General features: G+C 41.2%; 1 protein-coding gene across 1 annotated transcript in view; it reads left to right on the top strand.

Moving 5' to 3' along the window:
- cdh4 (cadherin 4, type 1, R-cadherin (retinal)) overlaps positions 1–17,903 on the top strand; it is a 137,578-nt gene that overhangs the window by 70,475 nt on the left and 49,200 nt on the right. Inside the window, exon 5 of the mRNA XM_030778385.1 lies at positions 15,781–16,007. Within this exon, the coding sequence (XP_030634245.1) occupies positions 15,781–16,007 (227 nt within the window). The remainder of the gene's footprint in view (positions 1–15,780; positions 16,008–17,903) is intronic.

Raw genomic sequence — 17,903 nt, 5'->3', positions numbered from 1 at the left:
TTGGGAAATTAGCAGATTTTTTATTCATCCATTTACTTATTTGTTTATTTATTTATTTATTTTGGCATCATATCTTTCCTTAGGTGTCATGTGGGTTTTGAACTAGCTTTCGTTGTTTTATTGGTTCATTACCTAGTTTACGTAAATGCGCGACGTTGAGTACATTTGTGAACTCCATGCATTCAGACTGGGTGTTCCTTATCAAATGTTTGTCCCTTAGAAGCAAATGGATCAAAAGATGTTAAAACACGATAACGTCTCTGTCTATCAGCTGTGCGAGTTTTGAGTGAAGCACGGTTATCATTTTCTTTGTGTAGTCTGAGTGGAACAGGTGGAGTGAAAAGAATACCTTTAATTACACAGTTACCTTCAGAAAGAGGAATAATCTTTCCAAATAATGAGAGTGGATTGAATCGGATGAGTATTGGAGTTTTAAGGTTAAGGCTTTGTCTTAACTAAATGAAGACTCTTTTCTCTCATGATTCTGCTCTTTTATTAATTATTTCTTTATCACAAATCGCATACTTTACCTTCATCCTTCCTCTTTACCCCGTTTTTCATTTCGTTTCTCTCTCATTCGCCTTCTTTTCCGTAAATTCTGTGCTATTTCTGTACTCTCTCTCATTCCCTTTATCTTTTTTTCCCCTTTCATGTCCCCCCTCCATGTCCTATCTCTCTCTCCCCCCCCTTTCCCTCTCTCAACCCGCCATGAAGCATCACACTACCCAAAGGACAGTTTCTCACATTAATAACTATGACCTATTAGCTGACAGTGACATCCCTGAGGAAAACCACTTGTCTCTAAATTATATATGTTGTCTTTCTCTCGCTCTACCATACAAGCGAATGGAAAGCAGGAGGTACTGCTGTCTCTCTCTCTCTCTCTCTCTCTCTCTCTCCCTCTCTCTCTCTCTCTCTCTCTCTCTCTCTCTCTCTCTCTCTGTTCTATGTTCTTAAGGTCACGTTATTACATTTTTTAAAAGGTTATGCTGAAGAGAGAGAAACTGCAGGAGAAAAAGAACACTGACATTTGTACGCATTAGAGGAACACTCCCAAGACTCGTAAGCCATTTTTGTTGTAGTGAAGCTGTTCTTCTGATTGGAAACCATCAAGCCTTGGTCCAATGGCATTTAGAAATGTATTTAGCCTTGAGTTTCTGAGTGCTCATAATGACTCTAGCTAATCTTGACAACAGCAGACAAGCTGTCAGCAGGATTTGAGAAAAGAAAGCCTAGCTCTGTTATTTTTTGCACTTTTGTACTTTGTACTTAGTTAATGCACACATAAAAGCTTGGTAGAACTTTCTGCTTGTCCACCATTCTTTGTCAAATGAGTGGAATTTGTGAAAACCTTTAATCTGCATATATGCACAACGCATGGGGTTTACATCACAATTTTTAAATTGTTTCCAGCCCGGTCATACTTTATATGTATAACTCTATACACAAAGCCCAAGGATAAATACTTTTGCCGAGAGTAAGTTTCGATATCTCTTACACACTTGTTCATTTTTTTCCCCCTTTTTTTTTTATCCGTCTGGCAAATAAGTCTCACACCAGGGAGTCAGGATAGGAGAATGCGGAGTCTTGCGTGCCAATAGCATGCAAGTAGATTATTTTCGCAAATCCTGTTGTATTATAGAACTGAGTTTCATACACTGGAGCTTATGCAGTTTACACTAGCTTACAATATGTTAATAACAAGAAAGGAGAATGGGTTTGTATGGTACAGGTGGTCCGAGGAAAGCAGAAATGTAGTGATAGCATGCACTAGGCCAGGAGACTCAAGTAATGAAGCAAATTTTAATATGACTTCTTATGTCATTTATTAGCTTTTTATGTCGTCATTTGAGATTGGTGTCTTAAGACCCTGATTTTCAATATAGGTATGCAGATCAGATACAAGCTGTCTCGCATCGAAACTTAACTCTATGTTTAAAGTTCTAATAACGTCTTAACATTTACTTTGCACCAAATTCATTTTGACTCCGTGAGATTTTGAGAGAGAGAGAGAGAGAGAGAGAGAGAAAGGGAGAGAGATGAGCTGTGTTCAAGACCGCATCACCTTCGTAACCTTGCAGGAAGCAAGGAAGGCATGGAGACGGCCATTTTTCACCTCTGCACAAATGCTGCATCCAGTCTTTTGATCATAGAAAAATGAATTTTTAATGAATCAGGAACTCTGCAGAATGAATAAGAGGAGGAATGCTGTGCAATAGTCAGTTCCAATTTTCATTCCATTTTCAACCCTCTCTGCTGTACTTCTTATCTGTGTGTATTTTCTTTCTCTAACTTCTTTCTTTTCTTCGCTGTGGTTTTCAAACTACTCTCTTTCTTTTTTTTTTCACACTCTGACTTTTTCCTTGTGAAAGGGGCCCTTTTTTTTTTTTTGGCCAGCATCCACCATTACTAAAATTACCTGAGAAGTTGCCTTTTCTCTCTCTCTCTCTCTTTCTCTCTCTCTCTCTCTCTCTCTCTCTCTCTCTCTTTCTGCCTCTCCATGTCGTGATTGACGACCAAGCCAGCACACACTGCAGTTCATTACTTTGATTTGGCTTTGTCCTCATGTAATGCTGTCTAGAGTGGATGTGGTGCGCTGAATGTCAGCGGAGGAAGCCCAAAGCCTCCACAATGGTGTTCCATCGAGACGACCTGCGGACAGTGGGAGCCAATCAGGACAGACCACAACACGTGAACAATCCCTCTGATTTAAGTTGGTCACAACCAAAACCTTCTGTAGAGCACCTATTTCCCTGAGCAACACTGTCCTGTTTCTTTACTCAAAAAAAAAAAAAAAAAACGAAACAGCTCCTTCAGTCCTCAGAGCGATGTGACCTTATCTTTAACCGGGTGTCAGGTGCTATGAAATACTATGGTTTTGACAGACGAAGGTGTTGGAAGAAGTTCCCAGAGGCAAGAGGAGTGAGAGTGACGCTTTGGTCTTCCCATTGCTATATTATTCCTCCATCTTAATCTGTAAGCTTCAACTCGCAGCTATCTCATGTTTTTGCTCACACTTTTTACCTCCCAGGGGAAAAAAAAAGGAAAAGAAAAGAGAAATATCGCCCAAGGGATGTGAAATGAAGTTTTGATATTTTCTGGAGTGTTTGAGACATGCTCGGAATATACAACTTACATGGGATTTTCTTGTTTACAGCAGTAAAAGTTGCTTTTTTTTTTTTTTCTTTTTGTAATCTTTTTTTTTTTTTTTCTGTGGAGGGCATCAGAGTGTGCAAAAGAACAATTTCACAAGCTGACACTAAAGTTCCCTCTTTGTGCCGAAGAAGAACTTCTGTTCATTGTTTTGGGCCCGCTCTGACTTTGAGTTTTTGCTTCGATTTTGACAGCATTCTGCTTAAGGTCTCAACAGAGCCCTGGAAAGCTGAGCTTATATTTGTAGAGAAAAGACAAGGTACTGACCTACCCTTCCTCCTCAGAACCGTTTCAGTTTTGCTCTTTCTCTCAGGTAGCCTTGGCTCTCTTGACACTTCAGTTTACAAGGGGATAGTCCATGGCGCATGTATATTTTAGTACCCAAACTCAGCTGAACTCAAATGAACAAATCAAGAATTTCACCAAGTTTTATGATACGAAATCAATAAATCTTTGATTTCTGCTGTCAGAACAGAAGGTCAATAAAATTGACCTTAAACAATTTTACATTCCAACACTTGCCTCTGTGTGCTAATCTATTCAAAGCGAGTCAAATCTTTCTGAGTAGAGAAAGTCATATCTCTAGATTAGCCAGGCATTGAATGGGTCACCTGATGTGCATTGGATGTGCCACATTAGCTATCATCAGGTATCCATATTACTGCAAAATCCATATTTGTGGTTTGATATTTTAGGCTTAGTCTGCTGACTGGCACTGAAATAACTGTAGCACTTCATCTCCTCATCTTAACTACCCTCCCTCACTTCCCCTCAGCTGCACCTCTAAAGCTGGGGCGGAAAAAAAAAGAGAGAAAGAAAAAAAGATTGTGTAGCTGTCAGCTCTAGTCATATCCAACAGCACTGCATCTCTCTATCTTCCCCTCTCTGCATCATCTTCTCCCCACAGCCCGCTGGACGATTAGAGGCAAATGAGAAATGTATTGTTTCCTTTATTCTATGAAAGCAAAGAGTAATGGAATTAATCTATCTCTCTCCTTCTCCTGAAGAAAAAAAGAGACAGAGAGAGAGAGAGAGAGAGAGAGAGGGAGAGAGAGAGAGAGATAGACTGGGTTCCTGCCTTGAAAGAGGGCAAATTCTAGCTTTCAAAATGAAATGAAAATGTCGCCGCATCCCTAGTGACAACCAGTGTGTCATTTCTAACCCATCTCTTTATATGAAGAAACACAAGTAGAATTGTTCCAATTCGTCAGGCGGATGAAAGTGGTGGAAACTGAAGCCTTCGGTATCCAATCAGGATATTTTTCTGTCATGTATATCTATATAGACAACCTAAAGGCATATGCAGTGTAATTACATTGAAGAGAGTAAATGATGCATTCCCACTATGTCCTTTAACGCATTCTCATTATACATTACATTTTCATATTTCCCCCTTAGAATCATGGTTTATTTAAATGCAGTATATGAGGTCTGGTTCAAAAAGTAAAAAGAAAACATAGCTTTCCTCTAACAGAAAAGAAATGAACGTATACCAGTATTATTTGATGCCCATTCAAAGTAGTCTCCTCAAAATGATACGCATTTTTTTTTTTTCAACATTCCGGCCAGTTTCGAAAGCGACACTAGAAGAGTTCAGCTGGTATGCGACTAAGTTTTGCTTACCCATTATATTGGAAGGTTGGAATGTCATTCTTTCAGTTCAATTTTGATCATTGGGAACAGAAAAAAAATCACATTCAGCAAGATCAGGGTGTAGTATCACCTGAATGTTTTTTTTTTTCTTCTTTTTGTGCCAAAAATTCTTGACTAGACAGAGCAGTGTGTGGAGGAGCACTGTCGTGGTTCACACAACATTGCTCTTCTTTTCTATCCATTTTTTATTAAGAGAAGGATAAGATATATGTCTAGAGTATAAGAAATATGCCTTTGAACATGTCTTTCTCAACACTGCTAAAAAGGTGTTGAGCTGTGAGTTATACCTTCACTGGGTTAATATCTCTCCTTCATACCCACCTCAGTGCATATCAATGCCTCCATGTTGTCAACTGTAATAGAAAAAAGTCTGAGATTTTTTTTTTTGTTCAGACCTCATGTATCTTGACGTTCTCATTAAGAGTAAATGGTGGAATAACAAACAGTACAGTGAGGGCGAGGAATACAGTAGACCTAAGGAAAACAGGAGAGAGAGAAAAGCATCACTTTGTGGTACAGAAAACTATTCTGTGTGTGTCAGGTATTATGTAGTTCTTTCAGTTCTGACAACCTTGCAAAATTTCAATCTCATGCAAACAGGATTTTGCTTAGCTTTCCAAAACAGCATCCATTGCAAGCGCAGCAATCATGTCTAATGGATTTCATACACTTGCAAAGGCTGCACTCTCAGAAAAGTTGTGGCAAGAAATGAGGGAATTGTCTCACACTTAGGAGTCATACTCAAATGATTTCCTATCACTCTCTAGTTTTAACCACCACCAGCCCCCCCCCCCACCCCCACCCCTCCCCATGAAGCAAGCTGGAGCACAAGGTATCTACAGAAAATACAAAAAAAAATTCCAACCGAATATAAGCTGTTGTGTCGGAGTCAACTGTGAGTTTGCTCAGCGGGCTTAACACTTGTAAACACATATCTTATTTTGTTTTAGGAGTTTGATGGGGCTCAGCTGGAGAATGTGAAAATGACTGACAGAGGTCAGGGAACTCTCTATCGAATGCGTTAACTGAATGGTATATCAGCATAGCCGATAGCTGATGCATCTTCCCGTATATATAAAAGTCTAAACTCCACTCTGAACTCCAAACTTTTTGGCCATTTTGCATTAAAATAGAAAGCCACAGACAGTGATGAATTTTATCACCCCAACGATTTAGGTTCATATTTAAAATGCGTTAAAACACTATGAAGTGAATAGCGAAAAAAAAAAAAAAAAAAATCGGAGAATTTTAAGACACATGTCAGGCAACTCAACCCGAATTTTAAGCGCGTGAAAGAAAATGTCATCGCTAATTCTTTCATTGATCATACTCTTCAGCATGATCCACTTTCCCCGTGTCTATGATTCAACTACGGCGGGTAGACATGACAAAGCCTATTGAAAGTGTACTTCAGATACAAATGTCTTGCAGGCTCTCTAAAGATCAGCATGCCGGCCATGATTTTGTTTCTGTGTAAGGTCAAGTTTATTATTATCGGCAGATGGAAACAAAAGGAGGAGAAACGTAAAGGCTTGGAAGTTAAAACGCACTGCTACACAAAAAGACACAGACATTTGACCTTTGAAGGGTTTTGTTCTGATGTGAACGGCAACAGATAAGAATAATAGTTTAGCAGTCAGTGTCCAGGGAGCTAGACCTCTTATTCAAGAGACAGGAGATAGCTGGAACTGCGGAGTCCTGTTTCATCTTTTGTGTCTCTGCACTTCGGAAAAACAATACATCTCCCTGAGGAGAAGCACAGAGGCACACACCACTAACACACCTCAGAAGGAGATCGACTTGATAGCATCCTATGGGGAGGATGACCTTGAGTGTGTGTCTGTGGAACTCGGTGGACGCCTGCGTATTGGTTATTGAAAGGTCAAAAATACCACCCCACTGTTCGAACGCCGTCTAACGCTCGGTGGATGTAACCCTGATGAAAAGCGGTTTTAACTCTCTTCCATGTAGGCTGTCCCAAATAACTACCAGTGGTACGTTTGAAAAGGGGGGTGGGGGGGGGGGGGGGGGTATGTTTAAAATGGGCTGCATATCATTGCTCTGGTCTGTTTCTTTCTTTATTTATTTCTTCTTTAATTCCAGGTTACAGCTTCACTTGAGACACACAATGAATTTAATAAGAGCTTCTTGCCAAGATCTCCCTTTCATTATCTCTGTGATCTATGGAACATCTTCAACGTGTTCGTCGTAGTGAAAGATCAAACGATTTAAAGAGGAGACGGGAGAGAAAGGTGTAAATGAATTAGGTCCAGGATTAATAGATTTTCTGGAATAGTCCTCAACAACTTCAAAGAATAACTCTTGGGGGGGGCGATATAGATTATTTTGTGAAAGGTAGGTCATCGACCATTTTGGTGTCACAGCTCTGTTGAAAGAACTATCGATTTTTTCCTTTCATCAAAGCAATGCCAGCGAAGACTGGAGTGGCATGGGAAAAACCTGGATTTGGCTATTTCCAAAGACGTTTTCCCAAACTTCAACTAAGATGTCCAGAGTAAAAGATAGATACCTTATTGTCGGTCAGGTTTTGTGAAGCAAAAAGCAAAAATGCCTCCGATTTTCCTTTGGAATTAAGAACATTATTACACCTTAATCATTCAATCTCTAGATATATGTCAATCAGTGGACACCGTGGGGAACAGCATATTCGTTATGGGAGCTGATGTTGAAATTCTTGACCGTTCTACCTCATTGTGAAGAAAGTTTTCTTTTTCGTCCTGTCTGGCAGCCTGTCCGCAGATGTTACGGTATATTCTGATGTCACTTCTCCTCACATCACAAAAATCCTTCTCTTCTTCTCAGTCCTGATACGATCTCCCTCTCATTTGACATGGTCCCCACGTGCCTCCTCTGTGGGTGTGCGAACGAGTGTGTGTGTGTGTGTGTGTGTGTGTGTGTGTGTGCGCGCGCGCTCATCTTTGTGTCAGAATCAGAAGGCGGACCGTCAGTCTGAGGTTTTTCCACAGAGCCTCAAAAGAATAATAAAGGTGCTATATCATGACAGGCTGCCAGTTTGGGCCTGCAGATCTGTGACATCTGTTGGAGTTGGTGGGAGATATCTAAATCATCTGGAGCATATTAATCATATCCCCTGTGAGGGGAATCACAAACTCTCATCCCCCTGGTGTGAGGACTAACTCTATTATCCAGACTGATGGAGAGTCTAATGATAACGATACCACTCATACCGATGAGATAAATCAAGAGAATGACCTTTATTATTGGCAGCGTAAAGGCGATTGCACCACACAGAATGAATTATGAAACTAAGAGTGTCGTTACCATGAAATTAATTAGTTCAAGTGTCACTTCGCTCTCCAGAATGGGACATCTGCGTTGACAAATAAGATAAGCCCACAAGCTAGTCATCAGCTCCGGGGCGTCCGGGAAAACCAAAAAATGAAAATTTAGGGGGGAGAAACAAGATTACAAAACAAAACATAAAAAGATTTTTTTTTTTTTTTGATAGTTCTCATTAGTGATATCACAAATATTTCTGGAAGAAAACAGGCAGTTAACTAAAAAAAAATACACATGCATTTAGAGCGCAAGGTTTTAGAGTGCGTAGAACAGCTGGTTGCCAAGGGGACAGAGTGAATGGGAAGTTTGATGCTATTGTTTTGCAGGAGACACTTTTTTTAAATAGCACCAATGCTCTGCACACCAGTGCTCTTGTCTGGGTTTCTGAAAAGGAATCCAAGGGCAAGGAACAACACGAAATACTGAATCAAAAAACATTCCCCTATCTCAAATCTCAGAAGCTCACAGATATTCTCTTTTACCATGTTCTATTCTTAAAAAACTGTGATTTGAATCCTATTCTTATGGGAATCCAATGCCCTATTTAAGGAGCGATATAGTCCGAAAGTAAATAAAATATTTTCAGGTAGAACAATATACAATAGAACAATATATATATATATATATATATATATATATATTGTTCAATATTTAATAATATTAAAACAAGCAAACTCGGTAGCATTGACAATTGAATATGTTGAAATTTCGGCATGCTGTACTGAGTTCTGCATGTTTCTGACTCTAAGGTTTCATAGCATTTCCGAATGTAAAGAGATGTAACCTGACAAATGTTTGTAGTTCACTTGTCATCTTGTTTTCTACATCAGCACTGACATTAAATAAACAGATGAACATATTATAAGAACATACTGTTGCAGAAGTTGTCTGTGACAGCATGCGATCCACACCAGAAAAAAAAATATGTTGTTTTTGTTAAGACAGATGAGTGCGTGCGTTTGCAAAGAAAATGTTAGAAAAGAAGAGAGAGAGAGAGAGAGAGAGAGAGAGAGAGAGAAGATAATTAAAATCTGATTATCCTCCAAACAAAACCATCAAGCGTCCTCCAGGGAGTTGGTGGAAGCATTTAGCATGTTTGTGTATTTATCAAGGCTTCCTTCTAAGAAAATACGCAGGATGCCTGAAAACATTTTCCTCCGTGGCAGCCCAGTAGTAGACAACCATTGTTATTCCTTTTTTTTTTTTTTTTATCGATCAGTGAACATCTTCACAACGACATTCATTTTCCTTTTCATCCCTATCCATTTGCCTTTTTTTGACATCTCAGTGTGTTTAGTGCTGCCCCCCCCTTCTCTCTCTCTCTCTAGCCCTCTCTCCCTTCTTTTCTCACAGTCTACAGAGAGTTTTAGTTTAATTTGAAGTCACTCACAGGTTTTGAGTTGATTTAATTGACCAAATCACTGACCACATGATACACATGTAGCTTTTTGCACTGTAAACATACCCAACTGAGTCTGATATTGCTTCAGGCTGTCTGTCTGGAATTATAGCATCCTACTATGAGATAATAGTCAGTGTAGCCTTGAGGCTGTTCTCCCCCCCCCTTTCCTTTAAAAAGATACTGTTATGATAAAAACCAAGTTCTTTCTGTACAAGCTCAGACCTTGGAGGCAAGGTTGGGTTGGAGAGAGAGAGGGAGAGAGAGAGAGAGTGGGAGACAAAGCCAAATATCATTTTAAATTGTTTCAGAGTGCCGTCATTGTGAAGAGTATCTTTGAATAGATCTATATTTGTCTGGTGGTGTAGTTCTTGGATTATATAGAATATGGGACACTTATATTCATTATCTCATAAGGACTTTGAAAGAGAGTTCCAGCTGCGCTTGTTTCATCTCTGCCTATTGTTATTCAGTGCTTGCTTTTCTCAGTACATTAACAATAGTAAATAGTGAACTGAATTGCTGTATTAAATATCCAAGTCATGGCTCTGTAGGTGACAAGACCTTCAAATTTTCCTCGTACCCCACTGCTATTATAACAATTAGGGTAATACCGCATCGGATCACACACGCAAACACACACACACACACACGCACACACACACGCTGCAGGAGAGAGAGGTGTATTAATCACATTGATGCCTCACATTGTGATCTGTGACCCTCTCTTTTAATTGCATCCGTTTCTTCCCTCATCCTGCACTCATTCTTTATCTCCGTTCCTTCCCCCCTTCTCTTCCCGAGGACCGAACCCCCTCTAATCACGCCGGTGAGAAGAGCCTAATACAAAGATAAGAGGAAGAAATGTCTCTGCAAAGCTCTTATGATCATTCTTCTCAGAGCTAGACACACTTTAAAAGGTTTCTTCTGTCTTCAAAGCAATTATAAAGGAGGATCTTGATGTGACTGAAAAAAATAAAATAAATAAAATACAGTGATAAAGAGTTTTCCTCATCTTCCTCATTGACGTATGAAAAATTAGTAGGAAGTAAACTCTCCTAGAACCACATACGTGTTTGCATGTACACGCACGGAGATTCACGCAAACGCACCCAAGCCTCAAACGTCACCGTGAATGTGGAATGAAATAAAATTGCAGTCTTTTTTTTTTTTTTGCTGTTGTTTTTCTGTCCTTGACTACGCTCTTAAGGAGAAATAGCATGGAATTTAGCTAACACAGGGAGGGGAATCACCTCCAGCTGTTTGGCAGCCTTGGTTTTCTGAGCAGTCGCGTTATACCTGCGGTGCTTTCAAATGGTCGCATTGAAACCTACCTCCTATTCAGTGAAAGAGGGCAAACCGGTTGGCTCTAAAACTGCTTTGCTCTTTTCAATATTCCACATCACTTATCTTATCAGCTTAACTTGTGTTACTTACCCACATTTTTCAGAAAAGAAGGTTTGTCAATCTAGCTAGCAGAGGTTAACCTTCTTCTCCACTCTCTCTCTTTCTCTCTCTCTCTCTCTCTCTCTCTCTCTCTCTCTCTCTCTCCCCCTCTCTCTCTCTCTCTGTCCAGACTGGTGAAAGACTGTTATTTGCAAATTGAGTGGGAGGCTCTGATTGGCCCGAGAGGTGGAGAATGACAGCAGGTTGCCAAGCGATGTGTTTATTTAGCGCTGTTGACACTCAGCACAATCACGTTCACATGTGGTGCAAAACAAGGGCAAGAAAAAGGAAACAAAAACACTTACCCTGTAGTTTTAATGAAGGCTTGCCTGGAGCTCTGGAATTTCAGATGTTACCTTTGTAGAGCTGAGTAAGCTGTTTTTTTCATTTTTAAAAAAAGAAATACTTGGGGGTTGTAATTAAGTATAACTTCTCGGGAGAGGAGAGGAGAGGAGAGGAGAGGAGAGGAGAGGAGAGATGTTGCACTTTGCTTGGATGTGGTATGAAGTGCACATTGCCCTGATCTATAAACAATATTCAGCACGGCTGCTTTTTAAGGCCCCAGAGTGTCTTAAGACACAGCCCTTGTTCTGCAGTGTGTCACTGGCTTGCCAGTTCTGCCAAGCATGACAGCCATTGTCAAATGTGACAGAATGTTCCGGTCATGGGGGACAGTGGTAGGAGGGCACAGATCCCTGCCCTCTCTGCACCCACCCCCCCCCCCCTCCCCCCCTCTCCGTTTTTGTGTTCCACCGACTTCTTTACCTCTTTGCTGGAACAGAGCGTTCTGCGTCGGAACATGCCTTGGGCTGGCAGCCGAGTGAAATGATGCTGCAGTGTTCTGGTTTCAGGTCTCAGGACCCTGCCAGCCATTCCAAAGTGTGTGTGTGTGTGTGTGTGTGTGTGTGTCGGTCACGGCAGAGTGCCCAAGTTTTGCCGCCCCTTCAACCCCACCGCCACCACCATCGGCAGCCCCTGCCATGCCAAGTGTGCCCCTGTCAGACATGTGGTAAATGGTGCAGACATGGCAGGCGATTCCTGCCTGGTGGTCCGGAGAGGAACGAACCAGCAGCAATGCCGTCTAACCAAAACCAGATATACACAGGACAACGCCTCATTTCCCTCCTCTTCTCTCCCCTCTCCCAGCCAAAACAGGGTTAAAACTGCTCATGAATATATCGACACGCTGAAAGCACGGATCTGATTCGCATTGTTTATCATATCCAGAGCACTAGCTGTTTTGTGAGTGACTGATGCAGTCATTTTTCAAGGGATTACCGCATAAGCATGTAAATGTTAATTAGACTCGTGTTTTTGGTGGCACTGACAATGACAAGGCCAACCAGAAAAAGGTACCACGTCACGTCCGTCGAAACTCCTCCTGAAAGGGCCGTCCAATAACGTTGATGTGGAGAGATGGCATCCGTTCCAGGTTAGTCATCCCTACGCAGATAATTGTGGTTGGATATAAACACAGCCTCCAGGGTTTTCAATAAAAGGCCCTGTTCGGGCTATTTAGAGAAGTCTAAGGCTGATGACCTTCACAAGAGGCAGCAAAGCACACAAACACCCACAGTTCAGTCTTAATCTTTTTCATAGATGAGATGATCATGGCAAGAGCTGAACGTACACTTGGTAGCAGTTCCGTTCGCACTTTGCTTCATCAGTCTTTCAGCTCATCTCTCGGGTTCCAATTTTTCTATCTTTCTCTCTCTCTTTCTTTCCTTTTTTTTTTTTTTCGGTTCTGTCTATCGGATGTCTTTGGGCTTTTCTTGAAATAATTGCAACAGCCTCACCTTCTAAATCTGACTTTGTTGTGACTAGATTTTTTTTGTTTTGGTTTGTTTTGTTTTGCAGCTTGACATGTCATCTCAATGCTGTAGACCGCGTGCGTGGATGTTAATATTCTAGAACCCACCCCCCCCCACGACGGCAGAACCAGATCCTTTTGAACGGTGTAAGCCCATGTGTTACAGTAGGCGTTTTCAGACGCTGTCTGTCAGTTTTGTGTTCAAGCAGACACTCACCCATTCTGCCTTGCTTGTCAGCCTGTAGGGAGGATGGTGCACGGAGACAGTGTTGGCTACGTGCCCTCAAAGGGAATCAAAGGACGCCTGTCAGAACAAAACGCTTTGGCGGAGCCGTGTGTTTGTTCCCATGCCAACGCCGCCCTCTCATAGGGGGGGACATAGACGGATGTGGTCATCATCTGAGTGAACCAGCCGTTTTTTGGGGGGTTTTTTCTCCCATGCAAACACAAGCGTGAGTTCAACCTGCTCCCTCAGCAGCAGGCTGAGAAAAAGACTTCAATGGCAACAATTAACTCATTTCATTAAAGCAAACTGAGCTCATTTTAACATTGTACTATCCTCAACCCTGGGAAGAAGACAGATCTTTCTTTATGACAGCTGCGTGGTCGTGTCAACATTTCCTTAGACAGGTGGTTTGGTTTTATGCTTTATTTATGCTTTTGAATTTAAAATTAGCAACGTAGCAATAAACATTAAAAAATTAATGCAAACAAACAAAGGCCAAGAAACACAACAGCAAAGTTAGCATTCAGCTTTCTCTTTGTTGTTCCTGATGCTGAGTGTTTCTGAAGATTTTTTAAATTGTTGTGTTTGTGATGTTGCTAATAATCTCATAAGTGAATATTTGTTGTTTGTAGGGATAGATTAAAGAACTTCAAGTGTAAAATTGCTTGAATGCTCCAAGGCTACATTCACTATGAATTTGCCTTTGTCTTTTCACACATACAATTACTCCCAAGACAAAACTGTGGTGTAATGCAGGCTTGCATGCAGCAGTTGGTGAATAGATTCCATGCTTTATTAGCCTGTTGTTTGGTGCATCTTCTGACAGGAAGCTGAGCAGTAAATTGGATAGATAGCTTGATAAAAAGCGTGTGGTGCAGGATTTTTACGCCAGATTTTTTTCTGTTGGTTTTTTTTTTTTTTTTTTTTTCCATGAGAAACGACGTCTCCCCTGCTCATAACAAGCGATTTGTTCCCAGGGTGATTTATGAAATCAATTTGTCTATTTTTTTTTTTTTTTTTTTATCAGAGTGTGGAAAGAGAGATAAAATCAGTCAGACACTCTTTTATTTTCGGCGGGCTGAGAACGAAAAGGCTGGAGAACTCAAATCTTTTTTTCGGTCTGCTCCGTGTTCAGCGCCCGTTCCTCCAGCACAGATTGTCTTTAAGATGCAGGTGTTGCTACTCAACTCTGACTGTGCTCCGGCTCTCTCTCTGGGCCTGCTAAGTAGACCTGGAGCCCTAGAAGCTTCCCTCAGGTGTCTGTAATAGTACCATCTGCTGCTGTTAAATAGAGGAGGCTCAGAACCCCTCAGCCCCAAAGCACAAGACAACACAAATGACTCAGTCAGTCTTTTAGGCACAACATGACCTGGATAGAGGCTTGTCAATAGCAATGCAACCGAACACCTGAAAATGTGTAATGGGGGCGAACCACACGACGCATACAATGAGCTGCTGAAGGATTCAGCTTACACGGTGGGTGATTTAAATGTAAGAAGTGCCAGGCGTTGACTGTAGATCTGAACGCTTCGCCAAGTTAAAATTCGCATTCTTCTCTTTCTTTGTTTTACGCTTGACAGAAAAGAGAAATGTGTTCAATGAAATAAATATTTAATATGGGCAGAGCATACGGCTTCTGATTCGGGCTTTTGATTTGTTATGGTTCACGAGGCATGCTGATGCTCTCGTCATGGCACAAAAGCAGAGCGAAGTTTTCCCTCCGCAGCCCTTTCACACTGTCAGGCTCAATCCTGTGGGGTTATGTGTGATCTTCTCCAAACACACTCTGTTCCTCTGTTTGGGCAGAAAGACCCAAAGACAGCCCCAGTGCCTTCATCCCTGTCAAATGTGCCACTGGAGAGGGAGTTGTAGCGTGTGAGGTTATGGAGTTTTTTTTTTTTTTTTTTATGTGGCTTTCGCTGCGTTCTCCTCCTGTTTGGGGCGTGCAAGCCAAAATGTCATTTAGCATTGTCTGGAGCACGCTCAGAAGCATGCAACGAGAACAAAAAGAAAACTTGATCAGGGAGAGGAACGAGTCTCTCAGTCCTCAATGTGTCAGAGCATGCCCTTCGTACTTCACGCTGGCAACAGTTCGTGATTACTTTCTGCTTCAATTAAGATATGAGATTCAAAGTGACAGTTTGAAACTGGGCTAACGCGAGGGACATCTGGGAGGCTTTTACTTCGAAGGTGTCCATTACTTTCCAGAACCTCACACCGAAAGAAAGAAAGAAAGAAAAAAAAACACAAAGGCTAAACGTATGTGGAAAAAGAAGCTTCATAGAGCCGGTTACCTGAGTTCCTGTTTGCCACATTTTTTTTTTTTTTACATCTTTCTATTCGAGGAACAATCAATGGCTTCGTGCAGCGTAGGGCCCCGGTGTGAACGTGCTCACTGCGTCATATCGGTATCAGACAGCCCGCTGTCTCACGCCGGCGCTCGGTGAAGCAGACATGTTATTAAACCTTGTGGGTAACACCTCATGATTACTTCCATTGTATCAATGCATTTTGCGGTGTCCTTTTCGGAACTTGTTCTTCAGCTGATCTTCAGCAAGTTCTTCCTGACCTAGTTCTTCAACTGAAGATATTGTTAATGCTGAGTTTCCCCCCCCCCCCGAAAAGATTAGCAGTTAATCAAAATAGTATCACAGTGCGTGAAACACATTCTTTACTTTAATTTTCCATGTTTTTTCCATGTTAAAAAAAAGTCAGCAATTGTGGTCTTTACTCCAGTGGTAATACTGTCTTTGTTTTCCCTTTTGTCTTTAGTCAAGTTTGAGGATTGTCATCACAGTGAAGGGGTAGGCTTCGAGAGCAGTGACCCAAAGTTCAGCGTGGCGCCGGACGGATCCGTTTACACCGAACAAGAGGTGACCAACCTATCTGAGCCAATCCAGTTTATGGTGACAGCAAGGGGCAGCTTGGATCCTCACATCTGGGAAACCACAGTCAAGCTAGCGTTGGCTGGACACGCCCCACCTCCTCCCGTCAACCAGGTAATATCCTCTCCATTTGTGGATCCCTGTTCCTCTCTGTTACCATGGAAACGTGTCAGTTTAACAGTCAGATGAAAATACATCCATTCCGCACAAAAAAAAAAAGATATGTACAAAACCTGCTGGGTATGCTGAACCAAACCTCAACCAAATATGTAAAGACATATTTGTTTTTAAAACCTTTTGAGGGCGTTTAACTTAACTTAAGCTCATTCTTGACCTTAAATCATATACGTTTTACAACATACAGCATGTTGTACGCGCAGTGATTGAAATGCGTACGGCCTGTTTTAACCTTATTTTTAAACAGAGTAACTCAGGACTTGAACTCAGGAACACAGGAAGTGTAGAGTGGAGATTAACATTCTCACTGTAGCCCACAGCACAGTAATGGAGTGCAGAGAATAATTGACATTGATTGAGCTAATGTTCTGCCCTGATGGAAGCAGTCAGAAAGCAGGTGATGCAGGAGCGGTATGTAATTATTTGCCCACATAGTGAGTGCAAGAGCGAGATTCAATAATAGAACAAGAAGTAATTGTGTTTTAGCAATCATCAAAATTTGAAAAACCAGTTACAGTTTTAAATTGATTATTATTTTGTTTCTGTCTGAAAGCCCCCACAACTTCTGATTTAGTGCCAGTGGCACATTAAGAATGTCTTACGTTTGTGACGAGCCTTTTGGTGTTGTTGTTGTTAAATATATTTTGCTTAAATATTTTCCTCTGAAATTGTTGCTGCAGTAAGGACATTATAATAACACGTCTAGAAAGATGATATCTTTCTAATTCCCAAACTCACCTTATATATCAATGCCAGGCACTTCACAGAATATTCATATAGTCATGGTGCTGTGGTATTTGAATTTCAGTTACAGGGGCCTATGGAAATGTCCTTCCCACTGGCAGAGAGCTGTCCCTGCATCCAAAGTGACCTAGAAATGACAAACAATGTGGTTGGATTGCAGGTACTCTTGGGAGGCTGTCTCGTGGCCTAAAGAGCCCCCATCCCTGTGTCCCTGGCCCTTAACATGTCCTGTCCTTCTGTGCGGCCATTTACAAACTTTCCTTCGTGCCAGTTGCCGGAACCTTCTGAAGGACATCCACCCACCCACCATTTGTCCTCATTGAGTTTTGGGAATAAGAAGCTAATGTTGCCAAAAAACAAAACAAAACAACACAAAAAAAATCAATCACAGATATTCTTATGTACAAAGAGACAATGAGACTCACGAGACAGTGTTTTTTGTTTTTGGTTGTTTTTTTTTCTTTTCAGAAATACAGATAATCTATACTTAACATTAAACATTCAAAGTAACTGTTGGATCAACCATATAGTCACAAAAATACTGAACGTTACAGATAGGACCCCCTCCCTCCCTCCTTCTTAAAATGAAAACAACAACGACCAAAAAAAAAAAAAAAAACCCCAAAGTCGGGGAAGTAGGATTCCCCAAAGGAAAAACCAGATTTGGAAAGTGACAGTTCTCAGAGTCAGCATTAGTCTGTGTCATTTGAGCCACTCTCTCACATGAAAGTCAATAGTGTTGAGAGGAAGAGCTTAGGCTAATCAGATTAGGTAACCACAACATAACATAATTAAAAGGCTCCCACAACACTGGCGTTTTAAAAGGAACATAAAATAACAGCTATTGGTTGTTCGCTGCAGTGATGATTAGAAGCAAGATGCCTCAATTATGGCTGGAATAGTGTGTTAGTCTTTATACTTGCAGAGAGGCATGTTGTACAGAAGAATACAAAAACGACTGTGTTTTTATTCTCTGTAACCACCGGCGCTCCTTGCACCTTAACCTCCATCAAATATACATGTCAAAGTGGTTATGTATCCTGCATTCTTATTTAACAAGTTATATTTTTATAACTGATGTGTCAAGGG

The sequence above is a fragment of the Chanos chanos genome, chromosome 6, assembly GCF_902362185.1.
Source record: "Chanos chanos chromosome 6, fChaCha1.1, whole genome shotgun sequence".
Taxonomy (NCBI): Eukaryota; Metazoa; Chordata; class Actinopteri; order Gonorynchiformes; family Chanidae; genus Chanos; species Chanos chanos.
This window is presented reverse-complemented; position numbering and strand designations above follow the sequence as displayed.